Raw genomic sequence first — 24,690 nt, forward strand, 5'->3', positions numbered from 1 at the left:
TATATTTTTAATTTCAGTTATTGAGCTCTTCATCTCTGATTGGTTCTTTTTTTCTATCTCTTTGTTGAGGGTCTCATTGAGGTCCTCTACTCTCTTCTCCAGTCCAGTATCTTCATGGCCATTACTTTTTTTTTTTAATGTTTATTTTTGAGAGAGAGAGAGAGAGACAGCGTGAGCAGGGGAGGGGCAGTGAGAGAGAGGGAGACACAGAATCCGAAGTAGGCTCCTGGCTCTGAGCTATCACCACAGAGCCCGATGCAGGGCTCAAACCCACGAACTGCAAGATCATGACCTGAGCCAAAGTCGGCCATTCAACCAACTGAGCCACCCAGGCGTCCATCTTTATGAGCATTACTTTAATTTCTCTATTGGGCATATTACTTATCTCCATTTCACCTAGCTCTTCTGCTGGGATTTTGTCCTGTTCTTTTATTTGAGACATATTCCTCTGTCTCCTCATTTTTACTAACTCTCTGTGTCTGTTTCTATGGGTTAGGAAAGTTAGGCATGTGCCCTGCTCTTAAAAGTATTGGCCAAGGGGCGCCTGGGTGGCGCAGTCGGTTAAGCGTCCGACTTCAGCCAGGTCACGATCTCGCGGTCCGTGAGTTCGAGCCCCGCGTCAGGCTCTGGGCTGATGGCTCAGAGCCTGGAGCCTGTTTCCGATTCTGTGTCTCCCTCTCTCTCTGCCCCTCCCCCGTTCATGCTCTGTCTCTCTCTGTCCCAAAAATAAATAAAAAACGTTGAAAAAAAATTTAAAAAAAAAAAAGTATTGGCCTTATGAAGAAGAGGTCCTGTGGGGCTCTGCAGTGCAATTATCCCTGTTCACCAGAACCTGGTGCTTCAGGGGTATCTATGTGTTGCATGTGTCCTACTGTTGTGGCTGAGCCACTTTTTCCTTCAGTCTGGTCATCTGCAAGGGCTCCCTTTGCCTGTTGTGGGCAGGGTTTGGTCTCTATGTTGTTAGTGAGCCAGTCTGGAGCTACCTTAGGCTAGACTTGAGTCAGACCAGGCACTTGCTAGAGCTGCAGTAGCACAAAACTGCAGGGCATGCTATCTGTCCTGTTCCCTGAGAAGGGGACATTGCCTACTGTCAGGTCAGATGTCTGCCCCCAGCCCACTGCTGGGGCTGCAATCTGACTAGTCTGTGTGGTTATCTTCCCCTCTCCCCAGTTCAGAAGTCACTTTGGAGTGGTGGTGGCTCCTGTCGGGGCCATTTGCACACTGCCAGGCTTGTGGCACTGCTTTGAATGGACTCCTGATGAGGGCAGGTCCACAGTAGAACATGGGGGTGGGGTGCACAGTATTAGCAAGGTCTATGCCTGTCTTCTGGAGACACTTTTGAAAATTCCTGCCATCAGGCTGGAGGGGACAGGTCTGCATGGAGGTGGGGTGCACAGTGCCAGCAAAGTCCGCACAGTGCTGCTGCGGGAGGGGACCTGCAGCTATCCGAGAAAACTGCCTAGGCTGAGATAGAGGGGGTGGATCCACAGAAGAGCATAGGGGATAGGGCACACTGTTGACAAGCTAGGTGGAGAGGGTTCATGCTCTGCTGGTTCCCTCAGGTGTCCATGTATCTAGGCTGGGGGGCAGGGGAAGGAAATGGTGCTTGACAGTTCTTTTGTTGTTGAAGTCTCCCAAAGATCTCGGCCCCTCCAGCATATCTCTGTGATTGGTAAGCAAACCTCCCTCCCTAATAAACTAGGCATTTTTCAAACTGCTGTTTCTATGCTGTATCTCAGTGGAACTGTTTGTTGCGCTCTCTCTTTAAGGGCAAGTACTCAGTTTCCTCTCACCCTCCACCTTTCCTAGAGCCAAAACCACTGTTTTTTAAAGTCCCAGATGTTAAGCCCAACTGATTGTAAGAACTCACGAAATTAGGACCCTCTGGTTTTCAAAGCCAAACGTTATGGGAATTCAACTCTCCTGTGTGGGTTCCCAAGCCTAGGGCGACTATTGTGAGGGTCAGTTTCTCTCCCTTCTCTGTGCCTGCCCACAGTGTCTCTTCCTCCTGCAGACAGTCTCACAGGTCAGTTTGGCTCCCAACCACATCTCCACCCCTCTTACCCTCTTCAGTGTGGCCTCTTCTCTACACTTAGCTGTGGAGAGCCTGTTCTGCCAGTATTTGGGTCATTTTCTGGGTTATTTACACTGATGTGGGTGTTAGCTGTTGCATCCATGGGATGAGGTGAGCTTAGAATCCTCCTACTCCACCATCTTCCCCAGAAGTTGAGCTATTGTCATTTTTATAAAGGACTTTTAAAAGTGTACCTACAGGAGCATCGGGGTGGCTCAGTCGGTTAAGCATCCAACTCTTGATTTCAGCTTCGGTCATGATTTCACAGTTCGTGACATCGAGCCCTGCTTCAGGCTCTGGTCTGACAGTGTGGTACCTGCTTGGGATTCTCTCTCTCCATCCTTCTCTGCCCCTCCCCCTGCTCTCACTCTCTCTCTAAATAATAAACTTTAAACAAAAATAAAAACAAAATTGTACATATAAGTAATTTGTGGTCTGCCACTTTAATTTTTTTAATATTTATTTGAGAGAGAGAGAGAGAGAGAGAGAGAGAGAGAATGAGCAGGGGAGGGGCAGGGAGAGAGGGAGACACAGAATCCAAAGCAGGCTCCAGGCTCTGAGCTGTCAGCACAGAGCCCAATGCGGGGCATGAATCCACAGACCACGAGATCATGAGCCAAAGTCGGATGCTTTACCAACTGAGCCACCCAAGCGTCCCTGTGGTCTGTAGTCTGTTACTTTAACCTAACATAAAAGTGGGCATCTAATTAGGCCACATTATTTTCAACATTTCTATGAAATATAATGTTACAACCATTGGACATTTGGGTTATTTCTGGGTTTTCTCTGTGAAATGAAGTACTTTAAAGCAACATCTGTGCATCCAGTCTGCTTTTGTTTGTACTTTATCAGTGATATAACCTTTGGCAATTACATCAATATCATCATCTATAGGAGGGAGATAATGGTGTGACCTACCTCTGAAGGTAGTGGTGTGAATTAATTACACATTATGTGCTAGAAAATGTGTCTAGCCCATAGAAAGCATTTAACTAATATAAACTATTCTAAGTGTGGATTTTAATAACATAATAATGAACATCAGCAGGCATTAAGTTCTGATTTATTACCCCAATCTCATGATTGCCATATTAATTCCCAGCACAGTACTCAAGAGACTTTTTAATGGTTTGTATCTCCCAGATTGGAGGCTTCACAAAGAGGACACTTAGGGTAAGAACTCATCCTTACTCAGCAAGAACTATCTCCCAGATATCTAGGTGAATGAGGCCTGAGAGTGTCAGGGTGAGGGGGGGCGGGGGGGGGGGCGGTGCAGAAGGCAAACAAGGACAGAGATCTGGGTCAAGTGACAAATACCTCTTGGATATTAGTGACAGACAGAAAGGCTGCCAGCATACAGAGTCACTCCTGTGTAGATAAGACTACCATACCTACAGGAAAGAGATTTCTGACATGGGATGCCCAGCCAGCTCAGGGAAGAAATTTTGGGAATACAGTAAATGTGGCAACAAATGAAGTGCCTGCTCAGCCCCCACCCACCCCCCCCCTTTTTTTTTTTTTTTTTTTTTTTGGACACTGCAGAACTCAAAATGGAAAGAAACCATGTATATGCAGTAAACATGGAAAAGCCTTTAGCCAGGGAACCATTCTCCTTTTGAAACATGACATAATTCATGCTCAAAAAGATCCTAATAAATGTGGGAAAGTCCCTCATCAGAAAACATTCTTTATTCAAGAACATAGTTGGTACCAGAAGGAAGTTTTTCTAATGCAATGAATGTGGGAAATTTCTCTCTTCACGTCTTCTCCTGTACCCATTTTCAACTCACTGCCTCACTCACCCTCTTGCAGGAAGCCTTCTGTGGTAGATGCCTTTCCATGCCTCCAGAATACCTGCACTCCCTAAAACATTGATGTTTCCCTGCATTCCTCTAGGCAAGGATGCCTGCTGATTCATGGCATGGTCCAAGAGCCCAACATGAGCACCTGAAAGAAGGGTTGGGCAGGCACCTACTCACTTGCCTCCAGATCTGGCTGAAGATGGAGATCCTCACTTTGATGGACTTTATGGGAACTTCCTCTATCTTCAGGTCCTCCTCTGAGGCCCACACTACCTTCCTATAGGCTCACAAGTTCCACAGAGTTCTCTCTTCTGGCTGGATATCTGAAGGAAAGAAGAAAGGAGACTGGGGGAGTGGGAGCTCATAGCAAAAGCCAAGTCCAGGGATCCCTGGAGCCAAGATCTGCTCACCCTTTCCATGAGCCACCTGCCCTATTCATTGTACCTCTAGCCATGAGTCTCCTCCCGGGAAAGCCATGCTCCATCTCTAGCTGGATGCCACATTCCAGGGACAGGATCCTCCTCACTGAAGCTAGGAGTTGAGCCTCTCCTCCCTGTCCCAACACCATATTCATCCCTTGCCTGGTCCTATTACCCATGTATCTCCTCCCAGATACTGGCTATGGCCACTCTCCTCCTGTCCCTACTAGCTCTAACCCACAGATATGTCCTGATGAAGCAAACTCTAGACAGAACCTAATATACACAGTCAAATAAAAACAGTTCTTTATTGAACACATTTACGCTGAAGTCAACCAACCCCTGACCACAGATAAAGCCCATCTGGTGATCAGTACAACAATGCAAACAAAGTGAGGCAGAGGCTCAGGTTCCAGTTTCCTCATGTCAGAAGTTTCTGATTCACAGAGAGGAGGGCTGCAGAGAACTTCATCAGCATCTGGTCATTAATTACAGCAGAAACTGAGATGACACTTGGAGGAACAGAGGAAACTGGGAGGCTCTGCAGGGACATTTGTTGGTCCCACACTTGACTTTTACATACACACTGCCTGTGTCCCTGCCTGCCAGTGACAGACAGGACCCTTGAGAGTTCCCTCAGGGACCATTCCTCAGGTGAGACCTCCTTGATGGAAACCGAAGCCTCTGAAAACATCGTGAACTGTCTCCTCATGAAAAACTGCCCAATCGTTCCTAGTTTGTTGCCTAATCAATAAAACTGCCCATCTTTGATGGAAAGGATCACACACAGGACGTTTCTGAGCTCAGCCTTCCCTGTCTAAATCCAGGATGGAAATTCTGCCAGTGTCGCCAATACCAGGACCAGAAAGTGCTTTGACAGAGTCCAACTTCACTTTCTTAAATGGGAGTCTTGAGGGAAGCAACAAGGCTCTCCTGGACGCCTGAGTCTCCACATTCTCAAAACCCAGAGTCTTTGCCACAGACACGTACACATGTGTCATGCAGGGTTCACGTACATGGGCTTCCCCACAGCCCAGAGGGCATACACCACTCTTGGCACCTCCAGCAAGGAGACAGTGAGGCCACCGTGTTCATTCTCAGACCCTGAGTATCTATTCTTACACTCTGCAGCAGCTCTTCCAGATCCTCTTCTGTCTCCAGCCTGCCGAGTGCTCCACTGGACAGTGAGGACACTGATAGATCTACTTTGATGTCACAAACAAATATCACCTCATAAGGTGAGCCCCAGATGCTCCAGTTAAACAATCTGTTCTTTGGGCCACCTGATGGCTTAGTCAGTGGAACGTGCGACTCTTGATCTCGGGGTTGTGGGTTCGAGCCACACATTGGGTATACACATTACTTAAAATAAAATCTTTAAAAATGAAAAATAAAACAAAACAACAAAAAACATTCTGTTCTTCATCACTTGGACAAAGTGCAGCCCCAGGATCCAAGTGCTGGTCCCCTCTGTGTGAACCAGGCACAAGCATGCTCTCCATGTGTTGGTGGCCCTTCTCTAGGCTGCCTGGGCTCTGGCTCAGATAGTGCTTTCTGGTCATGATTGTTAAGCCACTCCGTGTGCCTTTAAATACACCATTCACCTCATTTGCAAAGTATCTTCCATTCCCAGACTGGAGAACAGCAGGGGCCCCATAGATGCAGAAGATGTCTGGCAGACATCTGGCCACGTCCGCACCACTACTGCTGGTCAGAGGCCTCAACTGGACAAATTTGGTTGTGTGTCCCTGGTAGACCATGATGAATTTGAATTGTCCGTTGGCCTGCGACTGCATGTCAATAAGGTCCACCTGGCACTGGCTCCTGGTCTCCACAAACATCAGTCTTCAACATACCTTTCTTCAGAGGATGCAACTCCTGCTGACAGGATTTGCATATAGCTTCAAGTATAGGAGTATGGCTTCCCGTGTCACATTCTTATATCTCTTTAGCTCTGCCAGCATCCTAGGCTTCCCTCCGTGCCCAATGCTAACATGGGCCTCATGTGCTACATGTTCTTGTTTTTAATACAGTAGCAATACATGTGCATACATGTTCTTGTTTTTAATACAGTAGCAAAAGCTCATGTTGCCTCTGACAGGGGGATAACTGGCATTTCCTTGTTCCCAATACAGATAACAAATCACTTCAGGCAGTGGAGCAAGAGGGTAGACTTCCTCTTTTGTAGTTTGGTATGTTTCACTTGTTCAATGATCTCACTGTACTTGTCACTTGTGAAATACATGGAATTGTCTTCTCTCTTTTTAGACAGCAAAAGGTCAAAACAATGATAAAACTGTTTGGCATCACACCCAAGATCCTCCCTGGATGCAGTTGGGAGCTGTGATAACAGTGGGGAGCAATACCAGGTGGAAAGTAATGCAGGCACAGTTTACCAAAAACGCTAAGCCAGGTCTCCCTGCCGGGGCAGTTGGGCACTCACTGACCAGCAGGCTTGGACTCCTAAATGGAAATGGGCCACATGCCCCACACCCCATGGCAAACTAACAGCAAGTGACTCTTCCCTTATCTGATTAACATATCCAAAAATGGTGTTTAAAATCAATCTTTCGGGGCGCCTGGGTGGCTCAGTCGGTTGAGTGGCCGACTTCGGCTCAGGTCATGATCTCGCGGTCCGTGAGTTCAAGCCCCGCGTCGGGCTCTGTGCTGACAGCTCGGAGCCTGGAGCCTGTTTCCGATTCTGTGTCTCCCTCTCTCTGACCCTCCCCTGTTCATGCTCTGTCTCTCTCTGTCCCAAAAAATAAATAAATGTTAAAAAAATTAAAAAATAAATAAATAAAAATAAAATAAAAATAAAATCAATCTTTCATCTGACTCTGATTTTTGTTGTTGTTGTTGTTGTTGTTGTTGTTGTTGTTGTTCATCTGACTCTGATTCTACATTGAGTGGTGCAGACACCCAAATGGGAGTAGCTGACCGGCAACCCTGGGATCTCAAGATACACCCACAGTAGCCACTCCCAGGAGAAGCCAGAGCTCTGGGTGTCCAAGATGGCCCAAGTTTTGGGATAGAAGAATTTCCTGCTCAGGTGTGATAGGTCCAGCCAGCAGGTAGTACTCATTTCATGTATGTAATATGAGCTGGAGTCTGGACATATGCCCGCCAGGTGTGCACAGGTGTGTACAGAAGGCAGATGGTAGATGTGTGGGCATCTAGGCTTGACAGCAAAACCTTCAGGCCAAATTTAAACAATAACCAGTCCTCTAGAGCAGCCCTCCATCTCCCTACTCCTGTGGAAAGAAGGTAGTCTTGAGTAAAGACCTTCTGCAGCAGGAACCCATAGCTGGAGACAGACCACTCACCTGAGGGCCTATATGTCCAGCAATAAGGCCAACCCACTCCCCAAAATCTGCATCCTTACCCAAACAGGTCACATCCCCAAAGGTCACCGTCTGCAGAGCAATGGGTGGCCCCCAGCATTCCCTTGTGGGATCCACGGCCTTTTCTCCAAATGCCACCACTGTCTGGAATGAGCCGTGTCCACAGGGAGAAGAAAGTCAAAAGGGCATGGCAGGTATCAAATGGAAACCGGTAAAGAGAGGAGTGCAAGGCAGAGAGACCAGGGGAGGAGACAAGAAGAAAGGAAGAATTAGCATCCAGTTCTGGCCAAGGGACACCTGCAGCCATGAGGATGCCCCTTGCTGGGGGCTTGGAGATCTGGTGAGTATTCTACCTCTCTAGCTCACCCACCAGTCTCTCCTCTCTCTCCCCAACCAATCAGATGGGGCACAGCATCATTTCAGAGAACAGGACAGGGTGACAATTAGCATCCAATTGCTAATCAGTTCCTCGTTGGACAGGTCTGCCCCAGGGCTCTAAAGCAACTCAACCACATCTGCCTCTGCCACCTCTCTGAAACCTGCAACATGTGTCAGTGCCAGGACGTCCTGCCGGATCTGTAGCAGAGTTTCCACATGCAGCCTTCTGGCCTCCCGCTTGACGCACTGAGGCCACAGCTTTCTCCACCCCCTACTCAGCGTCGCTGGTGGGACCTCCTCCCAGAAGTCAGAGATGTTGTAGACAGCATCAAGGATGCTGTATACTCACCAGAAGTCAAAGACCACAGACTGCTGGTCCCTGCCTCCCACCCTCAACGCCAACAGGCAGAAGACCCTCCATAAGCAGCAGGCCTTGAAGGTGGCAACAATGCCCTGGTTCTTGGGCTGGATGAGGGCCGTCGTGTTCTTGGGCAAGTACTCCACACACACATGGTCGGAGAGGTTGTCCAGGTTCCCAGGGTGGCCAGGGACACTGTCCAAGACAAGCAGTGATGGGCACAGAACCTCTCCACAACTGGGCAGAAGAAGTGCACACACCACTCCTGGAAGATGCTCATGGTCACCCAGGCCTTCTTGTGTGAACACCACACCACAGGCAGGTTGGGCTTGGAGAAGCCCTTGAGGGTGTGAGAGTTCTCTGAGGGATACACCAGCAGCAACTTCAATGAGATCGCCAGCCGCACTGCCACTGAGTAGCAGCGTCAGGATATCTCAGGCAGCTTTGCACCCAGGGGCTGATTTCTCCTCCAGGGAAAGGAACGTCCTGTCAGGCAGTCGCTTCCAGAAAAGCCCAGTCTCATCCACGTTGAACACCTACCATGGTGTGTAGCCACCCTCCTGGATCACTCTCTGAAGCAGGGCAGGGTATCTGCACACAGATGCAGCAGTTGTGCCCATGGCCTCGCAGCCCCCAGCCTCACCACCCACCCCAAGGCATGCAGGCTTTGGCATGCCTTAAAACACGCAAACCACCCACAACTGCCCCGAAGGTCTCCAATTGGGCACCCACGCCCTGCTCCCACTTGAGGTCCTCGAACAGGCTGCAAGCCTTCTCCTGGATGAAGCATGATGTTGATGGGCACATTGACCTCATCCTGGTCATTGATCCACATGCTTAGCTTCCACTCCATATTCTCCATCACCAGGCTGCAGCTGTGCGTCAATTTGGTGGCCGCCTGCAGTGTGGCCACCTGGGAACTGGCTCGGATCTTCTCCTTGTTGTCACGAATGGTAGCCATGGTGGAGGTGGAGAGCCCCAGCACATTCCTGATTCTGCTGAGCTTCTCTCCGGCTTCAAAGAGCCACAACACCTCAAGCTTATCCTGCAGGTTGATAGCCTTGTGGTCCCACTTGGTGCATGGGCACTGGCTTGTGCTGGGTGGTCTCTTCAAAGAGATCTTCAGCCCAGAAATGGTAGAGGAGGCTCTGTCTGCATCACTCTCTCCAGACACAGCTAAAGAATAAGTGTGTTCCCACCCTGTGACTGCTGATTTCAGTGCCACTGCCACCCTGGCCCTGACCCTCTGTAAAATGGGAAGAAAATTTTACTCGTGGAAAGTGCAGACAAGTTTGGATAAAACCTGCTAAAGACCATTGATAAATCTCTTTCATTTGGCCACAGAGCAATGGATGAACTCTGGTCCCATAGACTAAATTAACTTACCCTCAGTAATGGAGCAAGCTTCTGAAAACCCATTACCACTTTACAACAATGCCTCCCAATGGGCACACTGTTCCAAATCACCCACTTCAACCCACCTCCTGAAGGATCCAGTGTGATACAATACATAACACACTGATGTCAGACCAAACACAGAAATCAGAAAGTAATGGGGGAGTGGTGGGGGGCACTCAGCACATTGTAGCAGGGTACAAAAATTTACAACAACTGTACATAAAACTGAACTCTGAGCTTCCAGGCATCCAAGGAGGAAAACAAAAAGCTGTCCTGCTAGAATAAACACATTTCATGGCTCTGAGCTTGCAGAGACCGTGAACAACGTAATTAAGGATATCAAAATGCATGGTTTTTGTTCTGTTGTTGTTTTGCTTTGCTAGAGGGAATAGCTAATCTTTGAACAACAACCAAGGGTTGGGGCACCAACCCCCCTCCAAGCAGTTGAAAATCCACTTATAACTTCTGACTCCCCAAAAACGTGATCACTAATTAACTACTGTTGACTGGAAGTTTTACCAACAGCATAAGCAGTCAATTAACACGTATTTGGTATATGTATTAGACACTGTATTCTTACAATAAAGCTAGAAAAAAATGTTATTAAAAACACAGGGGCGCCTGGGTGGCTCAGTCAGTTGAGCACCGACTTCGGCTCAGGTCACGATCTCGCGGTCTGTGAGTTCGAGCCCCGCATCGGGCCCCTGTGCTGACAGCTCAGAGCCCAGAGCCTGTTTCAGATTCTGTGTCTCCCTCTCTCTGACCCTCCCCCATTCATGCTCTGTCTCTCTCTGTCTCAAAAATAAATAAACGTTAAAAAAAAATTCAAAAAAAAAACACAAAGAAAATACATTTACTGAAGTATACTCTATTTATAAAATAAAACCCACGTATAAGTGGACTCAGGCAGTTCAAGCCCATTCTATTTAAGGGTCAACTATACATGGGCATGGTAAAATGACCCAGACAGGCTACTGTGGAATCAGGCAAGGGGCCTAGAGGCAGTAGGGAAACTCATTTCCCTAGTAGCCTTCCACAACAAGGCCGACCAGTTTCTTTCAGGAACAGCATCTCTCACAGTTGAGCTTTGCACTACTGACTTGTGACTGGAGTTTCACAGTGAAGCATCCTGGCTATGCCCAAGAGCAACCAGCATGTCAGTGACTCACAGAAAGTCTCTTGAGCCCAGCTTGGGTACATGTGGACAGGGCAACTGTAGGAGTTCTCAGGTTTTGCAGTCTCTCAGGAAGCTCCAGGAATGACAGTCAGGGGTGGGGAGGGCCAGGGTGTGGCCCACTCACCTGGCAGGAGACCCTGGGCATGCTCCTTGGCTGATCTGCTCTCCTTCCCATGTGGGCTCAGTCCATGTCTGTGAGCAACACCCTCTCTCCTCCTGGAGAAGCCCCTGGGTTACTGCTAGGACCACAAACACACAAGTACCCTGTGACACAGAAGCAAGCTTTGGTCCCTATCTCATGGGGCAGAGCCATCCCTTGGGAGACTGTACAATGCCCAAGGACCAAAAGGTCCCTCCACTTCAAGGCAAGCCTGACCAAGGAATGGAAGGCCAGCTATTTGTCACAAAACACCTCAGCTTCCTTTCCTGCCCAAAAGAGACAACCATGCAGGGCTACCATGAGGACTGAAGGTGAAACAGCCCTCCACAGTGCTCAGCACCAAAGCAGGGGATCCAAGGACATCCATGTGCTGAAAAGCCATAAGGGCAGAGGAGGCAAAGAGGAGTGGCAGCTAGGACAGGTGTGTGTGTCCTGGGGTGGACAAGATAAATGACTCCTAAAAAGCCACTAAAAGGGAAGGGTCAAGCTGCTTCTGACACTGGAAGGGTCCCCAACGGGAGATGGAGTGAAAAAGCAGGTGCAGAGCATTAATGGGGCTTTCTTTAGAAGTGTCTATATACCTACACACACACACACACACACACACACACACACACACACACACACACACGTGTGTGTGTATGCTGCATATGTGTATTTAAAACAAGGGAGGAATTGGGGTGCCTGGGTGGCTCAGTCGGTTAAGCGTCCGACTTCGGCTCAGGTCACGATCTCGCAGTCCGTGAGTTCGAGCCCCGCATCGGGCTCTGGGCTGATGGCTCAGAGCCTGGAGCCTGTTTCAGATTCTGTGTCTCCCTCTCTCTCTGCCCCTCCCCCGTTCATGCTGTGTCTCTCTCTGTCTCAAAAATAAATAAACGTTAAAAAAAAAATTTTAAAACAAGGGAGGAAGGACACACAAAGGTTAACAGTGGCCATCTCCAAAGAGGCAGATCAGGTGTGAGGCTTGACCTTTATATATTTTGTTAAGATTTGAATTACTTTATAATGCATATATGTTACATTGTTAGATTTAAAACATAATGGGAGGATAAACTGATAACAATCAGCGTATTGCCTTCTATCTCTTTGCAACAAAAACTATGACTAAATTAATAAGAGAAAACTCACTTTGGGGAAGTCAGGCAAAGACAAGTGGTGGACAGAGAAATGGAGAGGAGAAGCCTGCTAGGGTGGGGACCCAAGAGAAGCAAAGCCAAGATCAAAGCCAACCTAGGAGGCACAGCCAAGGCACCCCAGACACAGGAGAAGAATCTCAACCCCCATTACAGGCCGATGCAGTCAGTCCTGCCCAAAGATATGTCCTCTGGACCTACCGAATGCTGTTTTATTTTTTTTTTATTTTTTTTTTTTTGTGGTTTATTTTTTTTTATTTATTTTTTTATTTTTTTTTATTTTTGAATATATGAAATTTACTGTCAAATTGGTTTCCATACAACACCCAGTGCTCATCCCAAAAGGTGCCCTCCTCAATACCCATCACCCACCCTGCCCTCCCTCCCACCCCCCATCAACCCTTAGTTTGTTCTCAGTTTTTAACAGTCTCTAATGCTGTTTTAAACCGGAAACTGGTGGGGCACATGGCTGGCTCAGTGGGAGGAGCATGCAACTCTTGATCTCAGGGTGGTGAGTTCGAGCCCCATGTGGGGGGTAGAGATAACTTGAAAATAAAATATTCAAACAAAAAATTTTTAATAAAAAATAAATTATGTGGGGCACCTGGGTGGCTCAGTCGGTTAAGCGGCCGACTTCGGCTCAGGTCATGATCTCGCGGTCTGTGAGTTCAAGTCCTGCGTCGGGCTCTGTGCTGACAGCTCAGAGCCTGGAGCCTGTTTCAGATTCTGTGTCTCCCTCTCTCTCTGACCCTCCCCTGTTCATGCTCTATCTCTCCCTGTCTCAAAAATAAATAAAATGCTTTGAAAAATTTTTTTTAATAAAAAAATAAAAATAAATAAATAAATTATGTGGGAATGCAAGCTGGTGCGGCCACTCTGGAAAACAGTATGGAAGTTCCTCAAAAAACTAAAAATAGAACTACCCTACGACCCAGCAATTGCACTACTAGGCATTTATCCACGGGATACAGGTGTGCTGTTTCGAAGGGACACATGCACCCCCATGTTTATAGCAGCACTATCAATAATAGCCAAAGTATGGAAAGAGTCCAAATGTCCATCGATGGATGAATGGATAAAGAAGATGTGGTGTACATGTATATATATATATATATATATGTATATATATTATATATGTATATATGTGCACATATGTATATATGTATATATATGTATATATATGTATTATATATGTATATATATGTATATATGTGTGTATATATGTATATATATGTGTGTATATATATATGTGTATATATATATATATACACACACACAATGAAGTATTACTCAGCAATCAAAAAGAATGAAATCTTGCCATTTGCAACTACGTGGATGGAACTGGAGGGTATTATGCTAAGTGAAATTAGTCAGAGAAAGACAAAAATCACATGACTTCACTCATATGAGGACTTTAAGAGGCAAAACAGATGAACATAAGGGCAGGGAAACAAAAATAATATAAAAACAGGGAGGGGGACAAAACAGAAGAGATTCATAAATATGGAGAACAAACTGAGGGTTACAGGAGGGATTCTGGGAGGGAGGATGGGCTAAATGGGTAAGGGGCACTAAGGAATCCACTCCTGAAATCATTGTTGCACTATATGCTAACTCATTTGGATGTAAATTTTAAAAAATAAAAAAATAAAATAAAATAAATAAAAAATAAATTATGAACTGGTGCCAACAATAAAAACCTAGATTCGGGCTTTCCTGATGGCAATGTTTAGCCATACCCAAAAGCAGCAGAGACCAGGCAACCTCATCTGGTCCCAGACTTACTCCTGTGTCTTTGGGTTTGGGCACTGGGGACCTGAGACTTCAAGACAAGCACCTACTCCACTATTCAGACAGTATAAGCCTGGGGAGACTCCACACTCACAACCAGAAGCTGAAGGAGGCTGCAGGGCAGGCTCCAGGGCCAAGCCTGGGGGTGAGGGGAGGTGGGGGGAGGCTGAGCACAGCTGCTGAAGTGACCCTCCATGGTCTGGGGTAAGGGAAGGTTGTGGGGGTGGGGAGTGGTCAGCAAGATGTGGCATCTTTGACTTTGAAAGACTCACAGCTTCACAGCTCACCTGAGCTCCATCTGTGAAGAGTTTGGCTGACTCTGCCAGGTCTCCAGACCACTGGTCCTCGGGATGAGACTGGGCCAGCACTGAGGGGAGAGGAAAGTGTTAGTGCCCTCAGCCCCACCCTAAGGACACAGAGGTCAGGCACCCAGGCAGTTAACATGTACCCAGATGCTGGCCCGGGACTCTGAGCTGAATGAGAACAAGGACTGCCATCCAAATCACACAGAACACCCTGCCCTGGCCAACATGCACCTCCTCCTTTGGTCCACATACACATACATACCTTAAGAGTACATCCAAGGCCCCTGAAACCCAAATCACTGAAACACCAAGGAAACAGTCATGAGAGCCTTCCTTTGGCTGCAGCCAGATGTTCAGGAAAGGGTTGACTCAGCAGGCCTGGGTTGTCCAAACCTTGCACATTCCAAAAGTTTGGCCCTTGACCTGCTCCTGAAAGGTAACCTCTTAAGCCCTTGGAATATTCTGCCTCTTAAAGGTATCTCTGTTTACCTAAGGACTTAGGCCAAACCAGATAGTTCATGCTAACAATGTGACTTACAGTGGTGACCCTGGTCCACATTGTACCAACCTGACCTCTGGGAGGAGTTGAGACTGAGTAACTATGGTTAGTATACTCCATACCTATGTAACTGACCCTCAGTAAAAACCCTGGATGCCACAACTCGGGTAAGCATCCCTGGCTGCTACACTGTCACATATCATTGCTGTGAGAATTAAGCATTGTCCACGTGACTACCCTGGGAAAGGTCATGTGGAAACTTATGCCCACTATCTCCCAGACTATGCACCTTTTTCCATTGCTGAGTTTAATATGTATCTTTTCGCTATAATAAACTATAATCACGAGTATAACAGCCTTGTTGAATTCTGAGACTCCTTCCAGCATATCATTAAGACTAAAAGTGGTCTTAGGGACCCAATCACATACCTTGACATTGACAGCCAAGGAAATAGTTTGAGACATTTGGCTTCTGGAATCCCTGACAGCATCACAACAATCATCTCCAAGGCCACCCAGAGAAAGCAAGGGCCAGCCCCCCTACCCTCTCTCACGTGGGGGCATTGGAGGGGCCAGCAGTAGGCCGAGACCAGGTAAGGGCATGGAGCAAAGGCAGGAGTCTTCATGTAAATGTGAACTATGGCAAACTTGAAACTGTGTTATTTCAAGGATGAATGGATGTAACCATGCACATCCCACAAGATCCACATGAGTACCAGGCCTGAGTCCATTTAGTGACCTACTAGTAGGCTGCTATTCCAACATCCACAATGTGATAATGCAAAATCTTTCTTCTTTTTAAGTTTTTTTTTAGTAATCTCTACACCCAGTGTGGGGCTCAAACTCATGACCCCAAGATCAAGAGTCACATGCTCTTCTGACTGAGCCAGCCAGGTGCCCTGCAAAATCTCTTTTTATAGTGTGTATCACCTAAGCATCTATTCAGTGAGAAGCTTGGAACTGGAACTAAGAGACCTCTAACGAGGAGGCAAACAGTCAGGAGACAGCCCGCCTCAAAACACCAGCAACAGGCTTAGAAAAGAGCACAGTACCACAAGCAAACACCCCACAAAAACTACAGACACATTCATCCAAAATGTCTCGCCTGCACCTCACATTCATGCCTAGGTGAAAACCTGCGTTATCAAGGTTTTCCTTAACAGTAAGTGAATCCAGTTTGCAGCCTTTCCAGCATGTACAGAACTAGCTTCATCATGTCCCCTTCAAAGAGCCCAGCACCACCCAGCACTGGCCCTCTTTTCAGTTTCTAGTTGTCTCAATTCCAATCTCTTCCCTTTGTGCCTACATCTGTAGGAGGGTACTATTCCCTGCAGTCCCTACAGCCATGACACCTTTTTTCTATACTTTTCTCTTCCTTCAATACCTGTTAAATTATTTGCATTAAAATCCTCTCTGTTAAAACGAGTGGTATGTTAGCATTCCTCAAAAGGTCAAACAGCCTCACCAGTCATTCCACCCCCAGGTATATAACCAAGAGCAATGAAAACATTTGTCCACATAAAAACACATACACATACATTCACAGCATCATTATACATAATAGCCAAAAGGCACAAACATCCCAAATGTCCATTAATAGATAAATGAATAAACAAGATGTGATATACTCATAGTAGATATTATTTAACCATAAAACTGAGATAATTACATGCCACAACATAAATGTACACTGAAAACATTACACTCAATGAACGAGGCAAGTCATAAAAAGCCACCTATCATATGATTCCCTTTAATGAAATGTCCAGAGTAAGCAAACCCATAGAGACACAAATATTAGTGTTTGCCAAGGCATTAGGAGTAAAATGGGGAGTGACTCCTCATGGGCACAGTTTCTCTGAGATGTTTAAACTATGGTATGAGGCAATGGTAATGGTTATATAATCTTGCAAATATACCAAACCCAGGGACTGTATACTTTTTTTGTATGCAAATTATAACTTAGTAAACCTGTTTTTGTTTTTCATCACTAGGTTTTCTACCTCTTGATATGGAGGACCAAGAAGACAAAAGACACTGCACAGGTATCTGTGAGCAAATGAGTGAACAAATGCCAGGATGAATGATGGCATCCTATCCAACCATCTCTCCAGCCGGTTTCGTGATTATCCCCTCCCCACAGGCATACAGACACATGTTGCCCAAAGTGAAGATGTCACATGGCATGAACTGCAAAGCCATCCCTGGCGAGGCCAATCTCTGTTCACCTCCGCGTGCCCCACCCCCTCCAGAGAAAACAGGATACCCTAATTATGACTGGTGGTCTCACTATCCAACTCTCTAAACAGACCAAGTTCCAATAGGGCAGAAACCTTGCTTGTTTCCTTCCTTGATTGACTTAGATGCCTGGAACATGGCATGCATCCAGTGACATTTTGAGTAAGGAAAGAAGGAAGAGAAAGGAGGCCTGGTGCACCCTGAGAGGGTGAAATGTCATGCCAATGTCAAGCTCACATCTCTGGGAGGCTCACAGGCTACAAAATGCTCCAAACATGTTGCAGCTTTTGAGTCTTCTTCCCAGTGATAAGAACACTGGGTCAGGGTGGTAGGTTGTGTCCCCTTCTGCACTCCCCCAGCCCCTGGGCCTCCCAACCAGGCCCCTGGGCCCCTGTGGCTCACCAGTTTCCTGCATCATCTGAGCAAGGCTCTCCACCAGCACCACAGCCTCCTCAGCACTCTCAGGGCACTGGGACTCCACCCAAACCTGGGTGTCAGGTGGCAACACACCCAAGAACTGCTCCAGCACTAACAGCTCCATCATTTGCTCCTTGGAGTGTGACTCAGGCCTCATTCACCAGCAGCAAAGATCTCATAGCCTGGCCAGGGCCTCTCAGGGCCCTGCTGCCTCTTCATAGCAGAAGCTGCAGAAGCACTGTCAGGGGTCCCTACAAAGCCTGGACAGCAGAGTGGAGGGCTGAGGGTTAGAGAGAGGTTCGGGATCCCATGAGGTGGCCTCATCATCCTCCCTCTTGATGACCACAAGCTCTTTTGACTGAGGGGTGCTGGGCCTACTGCCATGGCAAGACCTTGGGAAGCTGGTCTCACCTGCACTCACTCAGGCCACACACTGTCTTCCTGGGACAAATGCCCACCCAATCAGGGCCACAGACCATGCACGCCCTTCCAGCCACCCATACCCTCGAGGTCACTTCCTCTTGCAGAAACTGTCCCTAAGTCTGGCTAGCTGGCAACCTGGTAGGGGATATCTCCAGCCTGAACTTCCCCATCTGTGCCTTCAAGAGAACACCTGGCACTGGGAATCTGGTCAAGAGGAGAGTGAACCCACCCCTGCAGGGGGAGTTTACAGTAGCTCATATCAGGCTAGGTAAAGGTACGAGAGTTGTTCCTGGAGATAGAGGGCATGGATATGCCATATCTCAGTGAACTGAGAGAACTCCACCAACAGCCAAACAGAAGTGCTGGTGGGAACTAGCAGAGGGTCTGTGCCCAGGGAGGGTCAGAGCAAGTGAAGGATACAATCTTCCAGACACTAGGAAGAGTGATGTAGGGTGATGGGGACGCATAGGGCAAGCTAAGGGCAAAATACAGGCTGGCATACTGCCCCCTGCCCCCAGGTGGAATATGTGTAATATTCCTCGGACACTCCTGGCTACCCAAGAACAAAGGAAAGGGGCTTAAGTGCTTGCCATGGTGATGTGGGAAACCAAGGCAAATGAAAAATTAAATTCCCTTACTGCCTATAGCCCATTGACAGGTCCTTGAGACCGGCAGAGTGACCTCCCTCTAGGAGTTCAGCTACCTCAAGGATGACACTTTGCTGGGAGCAAAAGAGAACCTTGGCTTCACATTATCCCAACCTCAAGGATCCTGTAAGTCAACTTCCTTTATTTCAACTGCTTCAAGATATATGCTGGCAATCATACTCCAAGCTTATGGTTCCCCGATATGCATCTAAAGAGTCTCATCACTGAGGCTTTATTAAACGGTGATAAATGGTGTTTCCCTAGCAACAGCTAGCCCCTCAAGGTCCTGGAAACCTTGTTTCCAAAATTCCTTAAAGACATACTCTATCCCTGACCCCCTCCCAACCTGAGGGTATATAATGAGTTACCTGTCACAACCTCAGTGTACCTCTTCCTGCCCATAGGTCCTGTCCCCATGCTTTAATAAAATCATCTTTTTGCACCAGATATCTTCAAGAATCCTTTCTTGGTCATTGGCTCTGACCCCACGAACCCTCCCCCCCCCCACCGCCATCACCCCAAAACTTCATCATAGAGGACAGACTGGAAGAGAAAGATGGAAACTAAAAACAATTGCAGGGCAGCCAGCATGGGTCAGGTGCAGGGATAGCAACAGCTGACACCTACGCTGGAAGGCCTTCCTTTCCCCCATGGCAGACTCCTACAGAGCCCAAGAGGCTCAGCTCATACCAATTAGCCAAGATCAACAAATGTCAAGTAGAGATGTCCACTCTACAATGTTCAACAAGAAACTAATCTGTGGCGGTCCTCACACAATGTGATCCCACTAATGTTGACATATTTTAAAGCAACAAAATTCTGAGGTGTATGTGTGTGTGCATGTATGCAGAAGCTACTGTTATAATAAATGTTCAGAAACGGGTCCTGAAAAACAAACTCCCAGCAAGCAAATCTGGGGAAAGTAACTGGAGGAGGAGTCCACTTTTTTTCATAAATCTCTACACACCGTCTCAATTTTTTTGGCAACGACCATTTGTTACCACTGCAACTTTAACACATAATTTCAGTGCCAGCACATGTTGTTATATGGGTTGGTCAAGGTTCCCAAACTGGGGAACCTCCATCCACCACCACCACCACCACCCCGCCCCACCCACCCCCCCACCCCCGGCACACCCACCTAACCACCAGGTGCCCAGAGGCGGTGGCTAGAGAACATTCTGGCCAGCAGGATCAGCACAGGCAAGAGCCATGTGGTCAGGGCGATCCTACAGAGAGTTTGGCAGTATAAGGGTCTGGATTTTAATCGCCATGTGCGGGGAGCACCCCTCCCCATCACTCTCACGGATGAACGCACAAGTAGTGGGAGCAAAAAGGAACTCAGGTCTGGACTGAGGAAATCCAGAGACTCCCCAGAAGAAGTGAGAAGTTTTGAGGGTGTAGGTTGGGTGTGAATCTAAAAAGGAAGGAGGGAAGCCCAGAAAATTGGCTCGTGTAGGATAACAGCGCCAACCGGCTGATGGAACCGCGAAGGGTGGCGAGAGCTGACCTCAGCCCGGAACCACTTCCGGGCCAGGACCCGCTCACACAAGACTCTAGAGCCAAGGGGCCCCTGAGCCACCTCTCCCGGAGGACTAGCTGGGCTCCCAGGGAAACGGGTGGTGCTTCTCTGCACCACCTCCCCTGCTGTCCTCCACCGGCTGCGCACCCTACCTCAGGCCTTTCCGACACTCCTGGCCGGATTGCGCCAGGACTCACCGCCCCAAGCAGCCACACGGACCAGTCCCACCGCGCTTGAACAATGACCAACCACCCTGGGGACAAGAACCGGGAGCTTCCGGGCCCTCTACTGACTGCTTCCGGCGCCTTGTATCCCCCCGACACCCCCCAACTCTACTCGACAACCCACGCAAGCAGGCCAAGAGGTGAGGGACACGGGTGTCGGTTGCTCCTGCAGGTCTATGGCAACGGCCCGCTGCCGGAGTTGAAAGGCGTAGGAGGCCGCCTCTGTCGGCTAGGTTCTCTAGGAAACGTAGTCCCCAACGCGTCAGAGATCCAACCTGTAGAGTTGCAGCCAGTGCATTTCACAGGAGACACGGGGCTTCCCTGTCGCACCACCAGGGCCCCCCGGAAATGTTCAGGGACCTGCTGAAGGTTGCTGGTTGAACGAATCCAGGGCTCTCCAGTCATTTGTTGAGGGCCAGGCGCTGTCCCCGGCTCTGAACAAACGAGCCCTGGAGCCAGACGGGCACACGCATGCCTAGTCTCCGCTATGCAATGTCTGCAAGGTCTCCAGTGGCTGCTCATGCGACTACACCTTCCACCCACTGGGCTTTGGCCTCAACGACTCCTGCCTGGTCACCTGCCTCCTTCAGCTGCTGCACCGCATTCAGCCTCCATGGAGGATATTCCTTCCTCCCATTCCTTAGGCCCTTACAAACCACCCTACCACATTGGGCTGTGTCTGTCAAGCCCTTCTGTAACATGGCATTTTGAAATGACGGGTTTCCTGATTGTCAACAAGGTCCCTGAAGATGAAGACTGAGACACCACTTCCCCAGAAAGCCTACCCTATCATGTCCATGTCCCCAGCTTGGTGGGGTCCCTCCTGAGTGACCTGTCATAGCCTTGTCACATAGAATGTAACAACCTCTGGACTGGCAGCTCCTGAAGTCAGTCTCACTCACCCTGGAATCCACACCTAGCACATTATAAGTGCTCATACATTGTGCAACCAATCCAGTCTGCCACCAGAATCCTAAGAAAAGCTTCCCTTCTCCTTCTCATCCCCCTTACCATTCTCCCCAGGAAAGCAAGCAAGGGGCCTCATCTCACCTTTCTTCCAGTAAGGCTGATCCTTCAAGCCACTGGTCCTGACCCATGTGATGAGTTCACAGCAAGCCCATCAATGCAATGTTAGCTGAGACAGAGGTAGCAAGAATCCTTTCTCCCATCTTTATTTTTTGGCACGTGTGTGTGTGTGTGTGTGTGTGTGCGTGTGCGTGTGCGTGTGTGCGCGCGTGTGCGTGCGCATGTGTGCAGACATATGCAGATACCTGTGTTGAAAGGAGTCCAGGAGCCCAGACATCCCTGTCCCACCACCTGTGGCTCATCCAGCTAGAGCACAAGAACACCTTCCCTTGCTGACTGACTGTGGTTTGCTGGCCCAAGTGGTGTTTCGGCAATCAGGTGGACACCCCATGATGCCTGTGATTACAGTTTGGGGGGACAGGAAAACAAACTGGAATGAAGGGAGACAACAAGACTGTCAGGAGGTGGGGCAGTGTCCATCAGAATTAGAGCTTTGGGTCTAACATCTGAGAGGCTAGGCTATAACCAATGCACTGGGAGCTAACTCTGAGGTGACCACTGAGCTCTTAGGAGTGGATGGTATTTTCCAAAGAGCACCAGAACCAGGAGACTGTCAGAATCACAAAAAGCTCAGAGGCTGGAGGGAAACCAAGACACCATGCCACAGAAATTCAGAGAAGAAAACATTTCCAAACCAAGCAAGTGATCCCTGCTATCAACAGTCACAGTGAGCCAAAGTGCTCTGGCACTGAGACGACAGAGGCTGTGGAAGCCAGAAGAGGTAAGGGTGGCATGGAAAGTGAGAAAGGACATGCCAAGAGCAGGAAACCCTCATCTAAAGTTGGCTAGGAAGGGTAACAATGGTGCAGGGAGAGGTCAGGTTTGGAAAATGGAAGAGGCTGGTCTCAGTTCTGGCCCCTCACCACAAGGAAAACCACCCTGGCAGACTGTGCAGGGCAACTACCATACTACAGGGTGTATCTCTGTCATGGGTGAGCACTCCTGGGCCTTGCATCTCATCTGCCAATCAGAAGACACCACCGTTCTGTTCCCCAAGCCTAGAGTCATGGGTCACTATACAAAGACCACAGAGCATGAGATATGAGAACCATGGGGAAGAAGGAGCAGTATCTGGCCTCCAGAAACAAAACACCATTAGACAGAACTCATGTGAGGTCAAGTCCAAGCCCCAAATCATATAGGACAGCCAGAGGTCTGACCTTCAGGACCTGTGCCCTTAGCCACTTGCCCACCCTCTATGGGACCCACTTGGGGCAATGGCAGGCTTCCTGCCAACTCCCTTGCTGCCACCACCACAGGGCCTCCTGAGGATGCAGCTGCCCGAGACTGTCGCCTCCTTTCCCGGTGTAGCTCCCGGAGGCGAGCAAGGGCACAGTGGACACCCCGGGAGACCCGCAGGCTGCGCTCCCGGTTTGGATCATTCTCTATGAGGACCTGTAAACCAGCAGCAAAGTGAGACAGAGCCTGGGCGAGATGCTCAGGGCTCAGAGCACCCACACCAGCTTCCTCAGTGCCTGCACCCACCACAGCCTCTGTGAAATCTGGCTCTTGTTTTCTAGAGACCAGGCCATTCCCTGTCTCCCAGGGCAGCCCAGAACCACTCATGGCCCCATCCTTTGCATCCTGGGGGATGCTGTGGGGTGGGGGCTCCCCATGGGCCTGCAGCAGGCTGGCAACATCAGCCTCAGCTGCATCTCCAAGGCCCACATGCCGAGCTAGTGCCACAATGCTGCGGCGGAGCTGAGGCACAGTGTCAGGCTCAGGGGTGCCAGCAGGGACACACTCAGGCCAGAGCTTCCTCCAGGCGCTGTTCATGGTGGCAGGCTGCAGCTCTGCCCAGGCTTCAGCTATATTGTCCACAGCAGTCACGACAGTATAGCTGCGCCAGAACTCCTGCACAGAGGGTCGGTCTTCACCAGTCGTCTCCTGGACCAGCTGGCTGAGCGTGCGGCGCAGGTAATAGGCCTTGAATGTGGCAATGACACCCTGGTTCATGGGCTGGATCAGGGCCGATGTGTTCTTAGGCAGGAACTCAACCCTCACGTGGGCTGAGAGGCCACCCAGGTGAGCAGGGTGGCAGGGTGCACCATCCAGGAGCAATAGGGCACGGTGTGGGAGGCCATGGCTGGCACAGTAGCTCTCTACAGCAGGACAGAAGCAGCCAGTAAACCACTCCTGGAAGATGCTGGGTGTCAGCCAGTCATTGCGGTTGGAGCGCCAGACCACAGGAAGGCTGGCCTTGGAGCAGCCCTTGAGGGCACGTGGATTCTCCGAGGGGTACACTAGCAGAGGCTTCAGTTTAAAGTCACCAGCTGCGTTGCCACCAAGCAGCAGGGTCAAGTGGTCCTTAGAGGCCTTGAGGCCAGGCCCGGCTGCCCCCTCCAGTGCCAGCAACATGCGCTCTGGCAGCCGCTTCCAGAACAGGCCTGTCTCATCCACGTTGAAAACTTGGTGTGGTGAGTAACAGCCCTCCTCCAGAATGGTGCGCAGCACTGGGGGATAGTGGGCAGCAGCCTGGGTGTCAGCCACAGCTGGCTCATCTGTCAAAAGCACATTGTTGCGAGCCTTGAATCGGGCAAACCAGCCGTTACTGGCCCCGAAGGTCTCAGCCTGAGTGCCACTGCCCTGCTCATGCTGCAGCTGCACAAAGAGCCGTCGTGCCTTGTCCTGGATGAGCAGTGTGCTGATGGGCAGGTTCTGCCGCTTTTGCTCCTCAATCCATAGGCTCAGCAAGCGTTCCATATGGCCCATCACCACACCCCGGCAGCGGGTCAGCTGCGTGGCACTGACAGGTGTGGCTGCCTGGGAATTGGCCCGGATCTTGTCCTTGTTGACACGGATTGAGGCGACGGTAGAGGTGGCCAGCCCCAAGGCCCGGGCAATCTGAGTCAACTTCTCACCTTCCTCAAACCTCCGAAGCACCTCTAACTTCATATGCAGGGTGATGGACTTTCGGTCCCGCTTGGCACTGTGGCGGAGGCCAATCCCACCAAGGGGTGCCTTCCCCGACACCTGCAGGCGGGAAGTTGTCTTCATTCCGCCTCCCTGAGCCACACACCTTGATGAAGCCTCTCCGCACTGCCAGTTTCCACAGTAGCTACCAGCGTGCCCACAAGGGCAGCCTCTTGGCCTCTCCTGCCACACCTGCTTCTGCCTGTAAGACAAGGACACATGGGCATTAATGTGTAAGCATATGGAAGTCCCAACCATCAGCTGGCCTTTCCGTGCTCTGACACAGAGCACCCAGCTCTGCTGACCACTGCCTCAGAGGCATGCCCAGTCCCTTCTTTCCCTACTGCTAAAAACACTGCACACTCACTTCCAAGTATCCTTTGCA

General features: G+C 49.3%; 1 protein-coding gene across 23 annotated transcripts in view; it reads right to left on the reverse strand.

Annotated features, from left to right (window-relative positions):
• LOC122209048 (tigger transposable element-derived protein 1-like) overlaps positions 1 to 24,690 on the reverse strand; it is a 35,662-nt gene that overhangs the window by 7,232 nt on the left and 3,740 nt on the right. For 13 of the 23 annotated variants that reach the window (XM_042920614.1, XM_042920612.1, XM_042920627.1 and 10 more), the window contains 6 exons: positions 22,602 to 24,507; positions 21,357 to 21,762; positions 17,476 to 17,750; positions 14,319 to 14,398; positions 11,072 to 11,186; positions 4,054 to 4,199 (listed from right to left, as the gene is read on the reverse strand). In XM_042920614.1, the coding sequence (XP_042776548.1) occupies positions 21,631 to 21,762; positions 22,602 to 24,507 (2,038 nt within the window). In that variant the 3' untranslated portion in view covers positions 4,054 to 4,199; positions 11,072 to 11,186; positions 14,319 to 14,398; positions 17,476 to 17,750; positions 21,357 to 21,630. Of the gene's footprint in view, positions 1 to 4,053; positions 4,200 to 5,417; positions 5,613 to 7,148; positions 7,781 to 11,071; positions 11,187 to 12,745; positions 12,786 to 14,318; positions 14,399 to 17,475; positions 17,751 to 21,356; positions 21,763 to 22,498; positions 24,508 to 24,690 lie in introns of those variants that run through there. The other 10 variants (XR_006197425.1, XR_006197424.1, XM_042920620.1 and 7 more) reach the window with 9 other exon arrangements.

The sequence above is a fragment of the Panthera leo genome, chromosome E2 (assembly GCF_018350215.1).
Source record: "Panthera leo isolate Ple1 chromosome E2, P.leo_Ple1_pat1.1, whole genome shotgun sequence".
In the NCBI taxonomy this organism is placed as follows: domain Eukaryota; kingdom Metazoa; phylum Chordata; class Mammalia; order Carnivora; family Felidae; genus Panthera; species Panthera leo.